We start from the raw sequence: 18,349 nt of genomic DNA on the forward strand, positions 1-18,349 counted from the left end.
ATAAGTACCATTGCGGAAACAGTTGAACGTAGAAAACAGCTGGCTTATGTGATCATTGGGAGTGGAGGTAGTAAAGTGTGTGTTCACTCTTGGTTCTGTTAGGATTTCTCTATCCTGTCTTGGTGAACTATATTTGTTTAGCCAGGAATCAGGTTCCTAGGTTTTGTCCTGAACTCATGAAGGTCTGTTTTTGATGAAACTAGGTAAGGAAAGAGGAGAGTAGGATAATTTGCTCTTGGCTATTATGCTAGGTCAGAGAGACAACTGCTCACAGTCTATTTCTAGATGAATGTGCTAGAATTATTGTAATATATGGGCTAAGGATAAATGGCAGTAAGTGACATAACTCCGATAACAAGAACTTCCTCCAACGTTACACTGACAAGTGATTTACGAAATGTGCGTTTAGTCATTGCATTCGTAATTCGCGTCACGGTAAGTTCTGTGCTGAGGTGGCCGGCGCGATCGTAGACCAAGGCGTGTAGTCAGTAACGCACTTTTTGAATCTACTGGAACATGATGATAAGCTGTCATGTTTCCGTGGCTGACATAAAGCGGTTGTGTTTGCACTTAATTACCAGCCTTATATGCTATATATGCTGGCTTTTGGAAAGATCATTGTGGACCCCGTTCGGTTCGCCTCAATTTTACCGCTCAGATTGACATCTTAAAGCTATCGTTCACGAGCTGTACCTATGGACTGTTGTACGGTCTTTTCCCGAATGCTTCGGTTTTCCTCTGCATCCTCGGATGCCCGTGCCCGGTGACTCAAAATTACAACGGTTATATGACTAAGGAATTTCTTATGAACAAACAAATGAACAAACTAAATTAAAGATGTGATCAAAGTGCAAGCTGAATTCCGTCAAAGTAAACAAGATAAACACTTATATACAGAATATTTTCTGAGCTAACCCTGTGAATAAATTCAGCAAGATGGGACGATTTTACAATTTTTATTCAACAAAGAATCATTATTATCTAAATTTAAGCAATCACTTTAACCTTGTTTATGTTACAAGATCACTGAAGAGAGCCTTATTGATCTGGCTGTAATCGACAGCTGATAGATACATCCAAAAACCCAAACAAATTCTACCTATTTCAAGATAGCCACAGAACAGATTATATAACAACAATTTGACAACAAAAACACTCTATCCTAATCAACAGAAGTGAGTTAGTTGAGAGATTCATTAAATAAAATGTATTTGTATTCACTGAACACACATTTGGTACAAATAAGTTTGTTCCTGTTTAACAACAATGGTTAAAATAAAATGTTCATTGCAAATGTTTTCTTCGTTAATCCCGTTATTATGTTCATTATTATACAGATTGTCAAGACGGTTATTCCGGGTCCAAATGCAGGTTTCCATGTCCAGTAAACTGTGGAAGTAATGTATGTGAGAAGGATACTGGAGACTGTACAGGTTTGTATAGTAATTAGTTATTTAATGTGTGTGATATATCCGTAGTTGATGCAAACAACATCACACTGTACTATATAGCAATGAAATGTTCGTATTATAGGCAATAATCATATACAAACATCAATCAAGAAACGTTACATAACTACCTGCATCCATAGACAGAAACTATGTGAACAGGTGTGTCTAGTAATTGGTTGTATAATTGTAAAGTGTAATAGTCCGTTGTTTATGCAAGTTACACAATGTACATGACAATTGTGTTGATATAAACACTTTTAACGGGTACGTCAATTGTATAAATGTCGGTAAAAAGTAGGTATATACGGCAATGTCCATACTCAACCATCAATCCTTAAAGTTATATGACTGCCTGCGTTCACAGCTATATGATGTATTCCGGATACCCGAGCTAGGTTGCTGAACTGGAACGTGTAAAGAAAGATGTATGACCTGTTGCATAAACCATATATGTCGGAGTAATTAAGACTGCCATTTTGGCTAGAATTTTTCCAAACAAAATGTAAACTGACGATTAGAGATAACAAGATTAAATCCAAATTTGATTTAATGAGCTAATCTATTTGGCAACGCCTCAAATAGTAAAACAAATCTTTAAAAATACAATCCCACACATTGTTCCTTAAGATCGGACTACTTAACATATACAGTCAAATCTGCTCTAACGATCCCATGCATATAACGACTGCCTGTCTATAACGACCAATTTTAATATTCCCCTTGGACGGTCGTTATAGACAGGGTTGACTGTATATGGCTTTGGAGAACAAGGACAATAACCGGACCTGTCCTTAATTAGTATGGTGATTGCTGCCGATAGACAATAAATACACTTTACCTTCAAGACAACTTGGTCTTCTATTCTCATTCTTTATTTTTATAGAGCTTTGTGTAAATCAATCTTTTGTTCCTCTCCTTTATTGCCCCTTTCGGTATGATATCATCAGTTGTTATTATTACACGTACACAGTAGTTGATAATTCACCCTTTAGAAACCCGTATCAACAGATTTTTATTCATGAGCATACGAAACACCTGCATGGAAATTTGAGTAATCACTCATTTGGTAAGCTTTATTAACTACGTTTAAAAAAAAGGTTTGGTTTGGTTTGGTTTATTTTGTTTAACGTCCTATTAACAGCTAAGGTCATTTAAGGACGGCCTCCCGTGCGTGCGACATGCATGCGTGTGGCGAGTGCGTATGTGTGTTTTGGGAGGCTGCGGTATGTTCGTGTTAAGTCTCCTTGTGATAGGCCGGAACTTTTGCCGATTTATAGTGCTACCTCACTGAAGCATACTGCCGAAGACACCCAGCAGCACACCTCACCCGGTCACATTATACTGACAACGTGCTAACCAGTCGTCCCACTCCAAGTATGCTGAGCGCTAAGCAAGAGTAGCAACTACCATTTTTAAAGACTCTGGTATGTCTCGGCAAGGGGACAGAACCCAAAGCCTTCCTCACATGAGCGAACGCTCAACTAAAGGCCAAAAGTGAGGCATTGTCAAGGGAGACATTAGGAAGAAGACAGCTGTTAAGAAAGAAGAGAAAAGATAAGATCCCAAATTTAGTCGCCTCTTACGATCATGCAATGGGGGCAGCAGGTACAATTCTTACGCCCTACCTGCAGGGCCGTTAAAAAGAAGTACTTACTTGTCTATAATATTATCATTGATACTGATCTAAAATATTTATTAAATTTCATTATCGATATTACCTGTCTAAGAGTCCACTCATATTCATTCGTTCGTGTTCTTATACCGTTGTGAAATACCGCTGACTTCTCAAATTTCTGGAAGTCGTTTGTTTACGGAAACTCCTTAGAGACATTTTAGTTATGGCATATTTATTTATTACTTTATCTCTTCTGTTCGCTTTTTTATTACTTATCACAAACCTGATGCTAAAATCATATCGCTGCATTACTGATATTTCATATAAAGAAATCAAATCCATCGGTCTGTGTTTATGTGTCGTTGTGGAGTACCGTTGAGTACTCACATGTCTGGAATATATAACAACAATTTGACAACAAAAACACTCTATCCTAATCAACAGAAGTGAGTTAGTTGAGAGATTCATTAAATAAAATGTATTTGTATTCACCGAACACACATTTGGTACAAATTAGTTTGTTCCTGTTTAACAACAATGAGAGATATGATGTTTCTATGGCTTATGTTTGGCAACCTGCCAAATTTTTTATATGGCGCCAAATGGCGCCATTTTAAATATTTGGCAGGTTGCCAAACATAAGCCATAGGAAACATGACTTCTCTCTCACTGTATTTCATTCTATTTTTAGCCCTTACATTCTATTTTTAGCCATTTCATTCTATGTTAAGCCTAATACTGACCATTTCTAATACTTACCTAGACTGACCATTTCTAAATACTTACCTTTTTACTTTGAGAATGCTTTTGCAGGAAGTCCAGGTGAGAAGTTTAGCTGAGAAGTCTTTGGTTGAGATGTCTGGATGATTACCAAAAAACATTGGAACCCAATTCAACTGAGTTCTGATTTTTTAACAGAAACCCAAGCCAAATGACCCTGATGTTTTTTTTTTTTTCTTAAATATGTGTAAACCGCCAAACTTTCCAGAATGAGGCTGTGAAGAATTCAACATGGCAGCTTCCATGTGTTTACATTACCTCAGGATGTTTATGGGTTTTAACATTATAAAATATAGCAGGTAAGTTGTGTTTTTAATCTTTTTGATCTGATCAAAGAATATTTATTTTAAATGTATGAGTATATTATAGAATGAAGCTGTTTTTATCATGATTTACGGAGATTGATTTGTTGGTGCTCAAGTTATTGACTCAGTGTTACGGAGGTCATTTTTTGCAGATTACAGTAGATTTAGATGGTTTGTATTGTAAAATGGAATCATCTCAGTTCAAAATTATCATTATGAATTGATGTCTTCATAACAGTAGTAAAATAAAGGTTTTGTTTTGTTGCTAGAACTAAAAATACTACCATGGTAAAATGCTTTCACTTTCTATTCCCGGAACTGTGACGTCACAGCCATAACTGTCTTGAGTTGTACGGAGGTCATTTTCCGTAAATTACAATAGATTTAGATAGTTTGTATTGTAAAATGGAATCATGTCAGTTCAAAATAATCATTCTGAGTTGATGTCTTCATAACAGTAGTAAAATAAAGGTTTTGTTTTGTTGCTAGAACTAAAAATACTACCATGGTAAAATGCTTTCACTTTCTATTCTCGGAACTTTCTAGACAGTGTGACGTCACATCCATAACTGTCTGAAGTTGTACGGAGGTCATTTTCCGTAAATTACAATATATTTAGATGGTTTTTATTGTAAAATGGAATCATGTCAGTTCAAAATAATCATTCTAAAACTGTGTCTTTTTAACATGGTGTTTTAACATGCTAACATGTTGTTTTAACATGCTGATTTGCTGTTTTGACATGTTTATATGGTGTTTTTAGCATATTAACATGCTGTTTTAAATTCATGATTTTGTCATGTTTTGTCATGTTTTGTCATTTTTGTCATGATTTGTCATGATGTTGTCATTATTTGTCATTATTTGTCATGTTTTGTCATGATTTTGTCATTTTTGTCATGTTTTGTCATGATTTGTCATGATTTTGTCATTATTTGTCATTTTTGTCATGTTTTGTCATGATTTGTCATGATTTTGTCATTATTTGTCATGATTTTGTCATGTTTTGTCATGATGTTGTCATTATTTGTCATGTTTTGTCATGATTTTGTCATGTTTTGTCATGATTTTGTCATTTTTGTCATGTTTTGTCATGTTTTGTCATGATTTTGTCATTTTTGTCATGATGTTGTCATTATTTGTCATGTTTTGTCATTATTTGTCATGTTTTGTCATGATTTTGTCATGATTTTGTCATGTTTTGTCATGATTTTGTCATTAATTGTCATGTTTTGTCATGATTTTGTCATGATTTTGTCATGTTTTGTCATGTTTGTCATGTTTTGTCATGTTTGTCATTATTTTGTCATGTTTTGTCATGATTTTGTCATTAATTGTCATGTTTTGTCATGATTTTGTCATGTTTTGTCATGTTTTGTCATGATTTTGTCATTATTTGTCATGATTTTGTCATTATTTGTCATGTATTGTCATGATTTTGTCATGTTTTGTCATGATTTGGTCATTATTTTGTCATGTTTTGTCATGATTTTGTCATGTTTTGTCATGATTTTGTCATTTTTGTCATGTTTTGTCATTTTTGTCATGTTTTGTCATGATTCTATCATTAATTTTCTGAGAGGACAGACATTCTTCAGTTACAGCTTTCTTGGAGATTGGAATCAATTCAATAGAATTATAATTGAAAAAAATAACGTAATTCATACTTTGTTTTTTTTTCTTTTATTATATTCACAAACGTATATACAAACAATGATTTCTTAATTAAACAATCAATATTTTTATAAGATATGGATTGCAATACATACAGTCATTACACAAAACCTGCAATTAATAACAATGTATACTCATTACTATTATAACAAGTAACGTTCAAGATGATGAACGAAATCATCTACAATGTAAGTATTGGCATGCCATTCTGATTGAAGATATTTGGTGATGTCATTCATGGTCATTCCCATCTCTCGGTGAACCAAGTAATATATACAATGTTGACCACACACTAGAGAGTTCAAATGCTGTACTGCAACGGGATTATAAATCCATGTTTTACATTGCCGGTTTAAGAAATTGATAAAATCTAAATGAAAGGGAGACAATCCATAAGGATCATAATATTCTCCACGTCTTTTTTCATCTATATACATAGCAATCCAATGTTGCCCTTGTTTATTATCTGGGTCAGTATTACAAACCATGAAACTAGGAACACTTAAAGGACATGAAGGTAATGTATTTCTAGCATACACCCCTGCAAAATGAGGAGAAACGGCTTGTAGGATCAGTTCTATTTCTAAAGTATTCATCATGCACTATAATCAAAAAGAATTTGTCTGTTACGATCTATTTCTATGATATTGTCAAATTCAGCATACACCACAACGTTGATGGTATTGGGTAGGGCTGTTCCGAAATGCACTTCCAAAGACAAGTTTCCCTTTTTTATAAGATGAAATGTGCCCACTTCTGAAAGGTCAGGTGTCAGATCAAATCCAAACAGGGTAAAACCAGTGCCATATTCATCCTTTGAGATGTTATTACCCTCGTCACGAAACGTTTTGCCGGTAGTGTTAAACAGACCCATGTAGCTTCTTACGTAATGTTTCTGAGTGAAATTTGGCTGCAAAGGCTTGGTGGGGACTTGTTTGCCATCCACGTTCAGGACAACAAAATTAATATCAAAATCTTTAAAATGAAAAGGATTCTTGGTGATGAGTCCACTATAGGCATCACTGTCCACACATCCGATGACCAATCTCTTAGGCATTTGTCCTAGAAACAGATTATCCTTTACAAAATTGTGATTTCCTCTTGGAACAGAAAATACTTTCATTGCAATTCTTCTGATTGGGTATTTGGCAGGTGATATTTCCAGGGCTTTTGCATGGGCCAGTCTCACCGATGGACTCAGTCTAACTTTTCTCACGTTTAGATAGATGTCCTTGATGACAACTTTGAATTCTTTGTCTTCTCCCATCAAACAGAAAACATCTTTACTTCTGGTTAACGTTATTTTCATGTTCACATTATTGACAAGATATCTTTCCTGGGCAAATAGGTCAGAATGGAGTCTTCCCATCATTTCCACAGATCTACTGGTTGCTGTTGACAATTTCCTCTTGATGTAGCCATGATTATCGTTTCCTGCAGTGTCCATTTGCGCAGCTGTATCCTTATACCACATTCCACTGGTCAACTGAGATTCTTTGGCTGCAGGACCATAGCTGAGTAGCGTTTCCAGGTAAGCTCTGAATGGATACATATTGTTGGGTGACGAGACTAGTTTTTCATTGAGACAGACGCTGACATCCCCGAAGAGTGAATGTAACCAAAGATTAACAGGTGCAACGTTCTCATCGGTAAGGTTGGTGCTATCATTATTGAGGATCTGTGCTTTCACGTAGAGGGAAGTAATTGCTAGATCCAAGTAATCATCTCCAGCTCCTGATACGTCAAAGACATAAGGGCCACCATCATTGACAGATGTGACCGTTCCGATTTGATGCCAGTATCCATCTTCTACACTGGTTTGAGTGGGTGGTGTATCGAATAAATCTAATTCTGACTGGACACATTCACAGGAGTTCTGATGAACTAAAGACATCTTTCAACGCCACTCTGTATAAACTACACACACACGTATATATATGCCTTTTTTGGGGGGGAATCATGCATCAAAGATATCTTTTGCTCTATGCTGATTGGATGATTGTTTTCTTTTCCTTTTTCTCCTTCCAGGTGGCCTTAGGTCTTGCAAAGCTTTACGCTTAAGCTGATCTCTAGCTTCGATGGCACGTTTTCTTGCAGCATTTTTGATGTTTTCCCCCTTTAGCAAATCACTAGTCAATTTCATGCCAGAATCAATTGCTTGTTTTCCTACAAGTCTCACTCCTTTCTTCACAATTGGAGCGATGCTCTTCATTCCAGAATGAAGTAAAGGCTTAATGGTTTTGAATAAACCTCTAAACAGACCTCCTATACCATGACCTCTCTGCATTCTCGTTCCTCTGAAGACATTTCCACTACCACCTCCCCCAGCTTGATTCAAGTAATACCTATCAAATAGGTTTCTATTACATTGGTGAGCAGCTTTCATATCGATTGCTTTTCTTCAGTTTGAGCCTAATAATACTTTCTTATATAGACCTATTAGTTCTGATAAATTGAACCTAAAGAATGCCTCTTAAAATGTAAGGTGACGACAACTTTTCCTCTCTCAAATGGAATGGGTTTGCCTGTATCGTCTCTCAACATTATTTCTATTTCTTGAAATTGACGTTGTTGTAACGGTACATAATGAATTGGTTGGAATTCTTTACTGATGGCATGTCCTGGCATATCCTCAATTGGAACTATTCTGACAAGTGGAACCCTGGAATCACCCACCATCTGTGGTTCAACCAAAGGACAGTAGACATAAATGGAATAGAAACCTTGACGAACGTCAGCCATGTTCCTGCCAGTGTGTTTTCCTTCAGAAAACCGTGAATACTCAAATCCTAATAATTTTGTCAGCATAGGACTGAGATTTAAACGTAAGCCAGTAGATATAGTCAAAGTTACCCTCTGATCAATTTCATCGGTAGAAATCTTGAACATATCTCCATGTGATACCATTGTTTTGGCCCCCCATATGTATTCTAAAACATTGAGCACATTGGGATAATAACCTGGTTTAACGTAAAGTTTTAATGCAGCTCCGGGATCAAATTCAACATTAGCAACATTGTCACTGCCACCAACGATCATCTCCAACCACAATTCACCTTCACGTACGTTGAACCAAGAGTGAGGATATTGAATTTCAGCTAGACCCATCTCCCAAGAACCTTTGAGATCTAGAGGTTGGGGCAAACGTGTCTTGTAAGTTGTTAATGTATTGTCTTGAAAGTACTCCATTGAACTATTACTAGGAAGGGTTATGTAAAACATCTTTCTTTTTCAGAGTAGGACTAGGTATTAGATAGCCAATACCACTGCTCAACAAAGAAACCCACAGAGACTCTAGTGGATGACCTATGCTCAGATGATAGATGCTACAGCAGATGATGATATAGATGATGCACACTTGACAAAAGAAAACAATTTCTTCTCTTGGCAGTTTGGTACCAAACAACAACCACTTAGAGGTTACACTGGTATTGTCAGTCATTTTATTATGATTTGACTGGAGTGTTTCGATGACTTTTATACTTTTCCGGGCTCTAATCTGTAGGCTTAAATTTTTTCCATTTCTTTAGCATGTCTGAAACCGGTTTTCTAGGTAACGTTGATCGTGAAGTGGGTGTAGAAAAAGTGTTGTAGCCACTCTCATCACTGTATTCCTTCCAATCCATTTGTGTTGGAGATAGGAGGGTGTTCTCAGATGTAGTCAAAGGGGTAGCTCCAGATGGTATCGGTGTATGAAAATCTTGATATGTAGCCAAAGGGGTAACATGAGATGGTGTATGAGTAGATTGAGATGTAGCCAATGGGGTCACTGGAGATGGCATCATAGATGTAAGAGTGGCTGGAGGTCTAGCCAAAGACATTTCTCCAGATGGTATAGTCTCTCTTATCGTTGGTAAAGGAGTAGAGGCAACAGTTTGCATTTTATCCAAATATTCTTTATTACTTATCCAGTTCTGAGGGACATTCAGATCCCTTAAAGCTGTTAGAAAGGTATTCATCCCCTGAGGATTGACGTGTTTCAGAGACCTTTGACGTGTAGCGTTGCCCACTAAATCCACTAGATTAGAACCTGAAATCACCGGGGCACCTTTATATCCAAATTCTCCTTTGTCGTTCCACTGAACTACCTGTTTTAATCTATCCATCAACATTTCTGTCTTAGATTGAGCAGTTTTTGGTACACTCTGCAAAACAAGTTTACGTGTGAGGTCTTCTTTGGGAAAATTTTCGAGGGTAGTGACTACCTTGGGTGTTAAACCATCCTGTTTGTATTGTTGATGTCTAGAAAGGTATTTTCTTAAATCCTGATCATACAAAGTCATTTTTTCGTCAAGTGGAAGATCTTCACGTTGCAAAGTACTTGCCATTTCCCCCTCAATTTGGTGAAGGGATTTCACGAAAGAGTCTACAGGAGGCTTAGGTCTGAAGTTGGTGACGGGACCTTGTACGTCCAGTATCTTTTTTTTCATCTTTTAAATAGACCGGACAGGACTTGTGTTGCCAAGGGTAGTAAGATGGATGTGATGGCAGGTAAAAATCCTCCTTGTTGAATGATACGTTTTTTAGTTTTGAACGGAGATTTCAATAATTGTCTACACTTTTGTTTGTGACGGGACAATCGTTTCTTTTGCTTTGGTGTCAAAGGCAAACGACCCTGTAGAATGTTTTGTATGCACTCACATAAACAGTATATGAAACTTTTACTGGCCTTTTCCAGGATGGCTTTGCGTATGGAAGGTTCGGCTTGGCAAAAATACTCCAAGTCTTTACAATGTTTCTCCAGATATGAAGACATCTTCGTCAAACAACATCTACCGTCCATGAAGCATATATATATACGTTTTTATGGGACATACACAAACTGATACTCTCCAGGAAATACACATGTACGTAATCTGAGATCTGAAGGAGTGTTTTGTTTCAAATCTACCAACAGATATCCATGAGGATGAAGAGTAGCATTCTTGTAGGCTTCCATCAGTAAAGTTTTACCGGGAAACATCTGCTGAGACAAACACCTGACCTGTGACGAATCTCTAGGATTTTTCATCAAAACAATGTAATGAGTATTCAAACTGATGTCTCTATGTTTTTTACTCTGACAAAATAAATTCTGAACTATATACATGACGCTGATGTTGCAATGATGACTCTTCTTGGTGAATAATGACGTCACGTCAGAGTTAACTTCAGACATCAAATCATCTATCACTATCAAATTATTCACAGACGTGTCTAGTTCCATTAGATCAGGTAAACCTTCATGAAACTCTACTTTGTCAATGAAACCATAGATCGTTTGATATTCTCCATAACACCACAGGATTTTATCCGGTATGGGAGTCATCATCTGTTGAATGTTGTCTATAAACCTCTTCATAAACGTTGTTTTTCCACTTCCTGTGGGACCTGCTATCATACAGGTAAAGGGATGTTTCCAGGGCAAGAAATGTCCTCTAGGTACTGGGGGTAACATGTGTTCAGGTACATTAACTATATCAAATTCCTCCCGAGAGGTAATTTTGCCTGATGATGAGCACGGTATTTCACGTAGATCTTTGAAATGTTTTCTTCTGATATGTTGTTCCAGAGAGTTTTTCAACGTGTACATTTTTGAACAAAATTGACACACGTAAGCCATGGTTTTCTTTATTTTGGTGTTTTTTTCAGCTTATTTATAGTTTTTGTGGGCACTTCAATGTCATCATAATCTATCCAGGAATCAAATTTTTTTGGGCCATCCTAACCATCTAATCAACGCTAATTTCTTTCCTTTGACTCTCTTAACTTTTAAGACTTCTTCTATTTTCCACTTCGTTTCTTTTGATTTGTAGACCTTTTGTAATTCTTGAGCGTAGAAAACCCCTTCTATCTGTTCACCCATCATATCTTTGACTTTATAAACCGGAACACTTCCTCTGTAATATCTGTGAGAGACTATGAATAGTTCATCTGTCCATTTCTGATGCCACCCCCGACGGAATTCACGGACTTTGTAACTCAGCCTCACTTGATCTCCTTTTTTGAATTTGTGTGGCATCTTTTTCTTGGGAGGTTCATGGTCTCTTTTCGAAAAGATGATGTTTTGTGTGTCATTGTCTACATCCTTGGGTGCAAATCCATACAGACCAGAGTGTGTTCTACTGTTGTAATTTCTAATGATGTCAGGTAACACATCGACAAAGGTAAACGTTTGATTGGAATGCAAGTATCTGTACAAAATATTTTTCAACTTCCCTATAAATGATTCAGCAAATGCAGCTTTATGAGCACTGTGACTTGCAATGTGTGTGACCCCAATGGCTTTGCAATGCTTTTGAAATGCGTTGTTTAAGAATTCTTTTCCATGATCTGATCTGACGATGATGGGCTGACGTTCTGCAAATATTTTTTTGAAAGCCTCCAACACTGTGGTAGCCTTCTTGTTTTTAAGGCGGAGTACCCAAGCATACCGTGAAAAATGATCCACAACAACCAGTAAGAACGTGATGCCGTCATTATAGTCTTTGATATTGGAGACATCTGCTAAATCAGCATCCCACATGTAATCCACACTGACCAAAGGAGTTTTGACTTTTGGTGTTTTGTGTCTAACTTGTCTTCTTACACTATAAGGATCTTGATTCTGCAACCAAGCAGTGACCTGTGATAGACTTATCTTCAGTTTGCCTTTCTTTTTTATACCCTCATACAACCTCTTGGGGCCAGTGAATCCCAACACATGTTTTGGATCATACCATATCTTCTTCAGAACATCTTTCTGCTTTTTTGACAACATTTTTCCTTATTCATATATTCATTACAACTCCTTTTATACCTTTTCATGTGCTGCTAACAGTTCAAATTGTTTAAGAAATGAATCGGTTCTTTGCACTTCACATAAATCTTTGGTAAATATTTCACAAACTAATTTTCCACGTAAACATATACGGTCTACATCATTTATCACTTCCCAATAATCATTTTTTGTTTTGATGCACATTATCAATGTTATCCAGCTTTTGCTTTTTCTCAGTTTCCACCTCAGGTAAAATTTGATTGGCGACCGAATGATTTTTAACATGGTGTATGCTGAAGTTGACAACATCATAGAAATGATACATGTTTCCCGTACGATGATTCCTTTTATACACTTGTTGGCAACTGTTTTCTTTATTCCAAAAATAGATTTGACTTCACTTCACCTTTCAAAACGTCAGGGTCATGTGAATTCTTGCATTTCAATCAGAATTATATTGAATTGATTCCAATCTCCAAGAAAGCTGTAACTGAAGAATGTCAGGCCTCTCAGAAAATTAATGATAGAATCATGACAAAACATGACAAATAATGACAAAATCATGACAAAAATGACAAAATCATGACAAAACATGACAAAATCATGACAAAACATGACAAAATAATGACCAAATCATGACAAAACATGACAAAATCATGACAATACATGACAAATAATGACAAAATCATGACAAATAATGACAAAATCATGACAAAATCATGACAAAACATGACAAAATCATGACAAAACATGACAATTAATGACAAAATCATGACAAAACATGACAAAATAATGACAAAATCATGACAAAACATGACAAACATGACAAAACATGACAAAAATGACAAAATCATGACAAAACATGACAATTAATGACAAAATCATGACAAAACATGACAAAATCATGACAAAATCATGACAAAACATGACAAATAATGACAAAACATGACAAATAATGACAACATCATGACAAAAATGACAAAATCATGACAAAACATGACAAAACATGACAAAAATGACAAAATCATGACAAAACATGACAAAATCATGACAAAACATGACAAATAATGACAACATCATGACAAAACATGACAAAATCATGACAAATAATGACAAAATCATGACAAAACATGACAAAAATGACAAATCATGACAAAATCATGACAAATCATGACAAAACATGACAAAAATGACAAAATCATGACAAAACATGACAAAACATGACAAATAATGACAACATCATGACAAATCATGACAAAACATGACAAAACATGACAAAATCATGAATTTAAAACAGCATGTTAATATGCTAAAAACACCATATAAACATGTCAAAACAGCAAATCAGCATGTTAAAACAACATGTTAGCATGTTAAAACACCATGTTAAAAAGACACAGTTTTAGAATGATTATTTTGAACTGACATGATTCCATTTTACAATAAAAACCATCTAAATATATTGTAATTTACGGAAAATGACCTCCGTACAACTTCAGACAGTTATGGATGTGACGTCACACTGTCTAGAAAGTTCCGAGAATAGAAAGTGAAAGCAGTTAATCATGGTAGTTTTCTAGCAACAAAACAAAACCTTTATTTTACTACTGTTATGAAGACATCAACTCAGAATGATTATTTTGAACTGACATGATTCCATTTTACAATACAAACTATCTAAATCTATTGTAATTTACGGAAAATGACCTCCGTACAACTTCAGACAGTTATGGATGTGACGTCACACTGTCTAGAAAGTGAAAGCATTTTACCATGGTAGTATTTTTAGTTCTAGCAACAAAACAAAACCTTTATTTTACTACTGTTATGAAGACATCAATTCATAATGATTATTTTGAACTGAGATGATTCCATTTTACAATACAAACCATCTAAATCTACTGTAATCTGCAAAAAATGACCTCCGTAACACTGAGTCAATAACTTGAGCACCAACAAATCAATCTCCGTAAATCATGATAAAAACAGCTTCATTCTATAATATACTCATACATTTAAAATAAATATTCTTTGATCATATCAAAAAGATTAAAAACACAACTTACCTGCTATATTTTATAATGTTAAAACCCATAAACATCCTGAGGTAATGTAAACACATGGAAGCTGCCATGTTGAATTCTTCACAGCCTCATTCTGGAAAGTTTGGCGGTTTACACATATTTAAAAAAAAACAAAACATCAGGGTCATTTGTCTTGGGTTTCTGTTAAAAAATCAGAACTCGGTTGAATTGGGCTCCAATGTTTTTTGGTAATCATCCAGACATCTCAACCAAAGACTTCTCAGCTAAACTTCTCACCTGGACTTCCTGCAAAAACATTCTCAAAGTAAAACGGTAAGTATTTAGAAATGGTCAGTCTAGGTAAGTATTAAAAATGGTCAGTCTAGGTAAGTATTAGAAATGGTCAGTATTAAGCTTAACATAGAATGAAATGGCTAAAAATAGAATGTAAGGGGTAAAAATAGAATGTAAGGGCTAAAAATAGAATGAAATACAGTGAGAGAGAAGTGATGTTTCCTATGGCTTATGTTTGGCAACCTGCCAAATATTTAAAATGGCGCCATTTGGCGCCATTTTAAAAATTTGGCAGGGTGCCAAACATAAGCCATAGAAACATCATATCTCTCAACAATTGTTAAAATAAAATGTTCATTGCAAATGTTTTCTTCGTTAATCCCGTTATTATGTTCATTATTATACAGATTGTCAAGACGGTTATTCCGGGTCCAAATGCAGGTTTCCATGTCCAGTAAACTGTGGAAGTAATGTATGTGAGAAGGATACTGGAGACTGTACAGGTTTGTATAGTAATTAGTTATTTAATGTGTGTGATATATCCGTAGTTGATGCAAACAACATCACACTGTACTATATAGCAATGAAATGTTCGTATTATAGGCAATAATCATATACAAACATCAATCAAGAAACGTTACATAACTACCTGCATCCATAGACAGAAACTATGTGAACAGGTGTGTCTAGTAATTGGTTGTATAATTGTAAAGTGTAATAGTCCGTTGTTTATGCAAGTTACATGACAATTGTGTTGATATAAACACTTTTAACGGGTACGTCAATTGTATAAATGTCGGTAAAAAGTAGGTATATACGGCAATGTCCATACTCAACCATCAATCCTTAAAGTTATATGACTGCCTGCGTTCACAGCTATATGATGTATTCCGGATACCCGAGCTAGGTTGCTGAACTGGAACGTGTAAAGAAAGATGTATGACCTGTTGCATAAACCATATATGTCGGAGTAATTAAGACTGCCATTTTGGCTAGAATTTTTCCAAACAAAATGTAAACTGACGATTAGAGATAACAAGATTAAATCCAAATTTGATTTAATGAGCTAATCTATTTGGCAACGCCTCAAATAGTAAAACAAATCTTTAAAAATACAATCCCACACATTGTTCCTTAAGATCGGACTACTTAACATATACAGTCAAATCTGCTCGAACGATCCCATGCATATAACGACTGCCTGTCTATAACGACCAATTTTAATATTCCCCTTGGACGGTCGTTATAGACAGGGTTGACTGTATATGGCTTTGGAGAACAAGGAAATAACCGGACCTGTCCTTAATTACTATGGTGATTGCTGCCGATAGACAATAAATACACTTTACCTTCAAGACAACTTGGTCTTCTATTCTCATTCTTTATTTTTATAGAGCTTTGTGTAAATCAATCTTTTGTTCCTCTTCTTTATTGCCCCTTTCGGTATGATATCATCAGTTGTTATTATTACACGTACACAGTAGTTGATAATTCACCCTTTAGAAACCCGTATCAACAGATTTTTATTCATGAGCATACGAAACACCTGCATGGAAATTTGAGTAATCACTCATTTGGTAAGCTTTATTAACTACGTTTAAAAAAAAAGTTTGGTTTGGTTTGGTTTATTTTGTTTAACGTCCTATTAACAGCTAAGGTCATTTAAGGACGGCCTCCCGTGCGTGCGACATGCATGCGTGTGGCGAGTGCGTATGTGTGTTTTGGGAGGCTGCGGTATGTTCGTGTTAAGTCTACTTGTGATAGGCCGGAACTTTTGCCGATTTATAGTGCTACCTCACTGAAGCATACTGCCGAAGACACCCAGCAGCACACCTCACCCGGTCACATTATACTGACAACGTGCTAACCAGTCGTCCCACTCCAAGTATGCTGAGCGCTAAGCAAGAGTAGCAACTACCATTTTTAAAGACTCTGGTATGTCTCGGCAAGGGGACAGAACCCAAAGCCTTCCTCACAGGAGCGAACGCTCAACTAAAGGCCAAAAGTGAGGCATTGTCAAGGGAGACATTAGGAAGAAGACAGCTGTTAAGAAAGAAGAGAAAAGATAAGATCCCAAATTTAGTCGCCTCTTACGATCATGCAATGGGGGCAGCAGGTACAATTCTTACGCCCTACCTGCAGGGCCGTTAAAAAGAAGTACTTACTTGTCTATAATATTATCATTGATACTGATGTAAAATATTTATTAAATTTCATTATTGATATTACCTGTCTAAGAGTCCACTCAAATTCATTCGTTCGTGTTCTTATACCGTTGTGAAATACCGCTGACTTCTCAAATTTCTGGAAGTCGCTTGTTTACGGAAACTCCTTAGAGACATTTTAGTTATGACATATTTTTTTATTACTTTATCTCTGCTATTCGCCTTTTTATTACTTATCACAAAGCTGATGCTAAAAATATATCGCTGCATTACTGATATTTCATATAAAGAAATCAAATCCATCGGTCTGTGTTTATGTGTCGTTATGGAGTACCGTTGAGTACTCACATGTCTGGAATACATAACAACAATTTGACAACAAAACACTCTATCCTAATCAACAGAAGTGAGTTAGTTGAGAGATTCATTAAATAAAATGTATTTGTATTCACTGAACACACATTTGGTACAAATTAGTTTGTTCCTGTTTAACAACAATTGATAAAATAAAATGTTCATTGCAAATGTTTTCTTCGTTAATCCCGTTATTATGTTCATTATTCTACAGATTGTCAAGACGGTTATTACGGGTCCAAATGCAGGTTTCCATGTCCAGTAAACTGTGGAAGTAATGTATGTGAGAAGAATTATGGGGACTGTGCAGGTTTGTATAGTAATTAGTTATTTAATGTGTGTGATATATCCGTAGTTGATGCAAACAACATCACACTTTGTACTATATAGCAATGAAATGTTCGTATTATAGGCAATACTCATATATAAAACATCAATCAAGAAACGTTACATAACTACCTGCATCCATAGACAGACACTATGTGAACAGGTGTGTCTAGTAATTGGTTGTATAATTGTAAAGTGTAATAGTCCGTTGTTTATGCAAGTTACATGACAATTGTGTTGATATAAACACTTTTAACGGGTACGTCAATTGTATAAATGTCGGTAAAAAGTAGGTATATACGGCAATGTCCATACTCAACCATCAATCCTTAAAGTTATATGACTGCCTGCGTTCACAGCTATATGATGTATTCCGGATACCCGAGCTAGGTTGCTGAACTGGAACGTGTAAAGAAAGATGTATGACCTGTTGCATAAACCATATATGTCGGAGTAATTAAGACTGCCATTTTGACTAGAATTTTTCCAAACAAAATGTAAACTGACGATTAGAGATAACAAGATTAAATCCAAATTTGATTTAATGAGCTAATCTATTTGGCAACGCCTCAAATAGTAAAACAAATCTTTAAAAATACAATCCCACACATTGTTCCTTAA

The 18,349-nt window shown here is 35.8% G+C and overlaps 1 protein-coding gene across 1 annotated transcript; it reads right to left on the reverse strand.

The window, feature by feature from the left end:
• Positions 1–6,420: 6,420 nt before the first annotated feature.
• Positions 6,421–7,719, reverse strand: LOC117320797 (uncharacterized protein F54H12.2-like). The gene has a single exon (XM_033875286.1). The coding sequence runs from the start codon at positions 7,717–7,719 to the stop codon at positions 6,421–6,423; it is 1,299 nt and encodes a 432-aa protein (XP_033731177.1).
• Positions 7,720–18,349: the final 10,630 nt, after the last annotated feature.

Source organism: Pecten maximus, unplaced genomic scaffold, assembly GCF_902652985.1.
Source record: "Pecten maximus unplaced genomic scaffold, xPecMax1.1, whole genome shotgun sequence".
Lineage (NCBI taxonomy): Eukaryota > Metazoa > Mollusca > Bivalvia > Pectinida > Pectinidae > Pecten > Pecten maximus.

Coding starts and splice junctions, on each gene's coding strand:
- LOC117320797 (XM_033875286.1), bottom strand. CDS start 7,719: ATGTCTTTAGTTCATCAGAACTCCTGTGAATGTGTCCAGTCAGAATTA.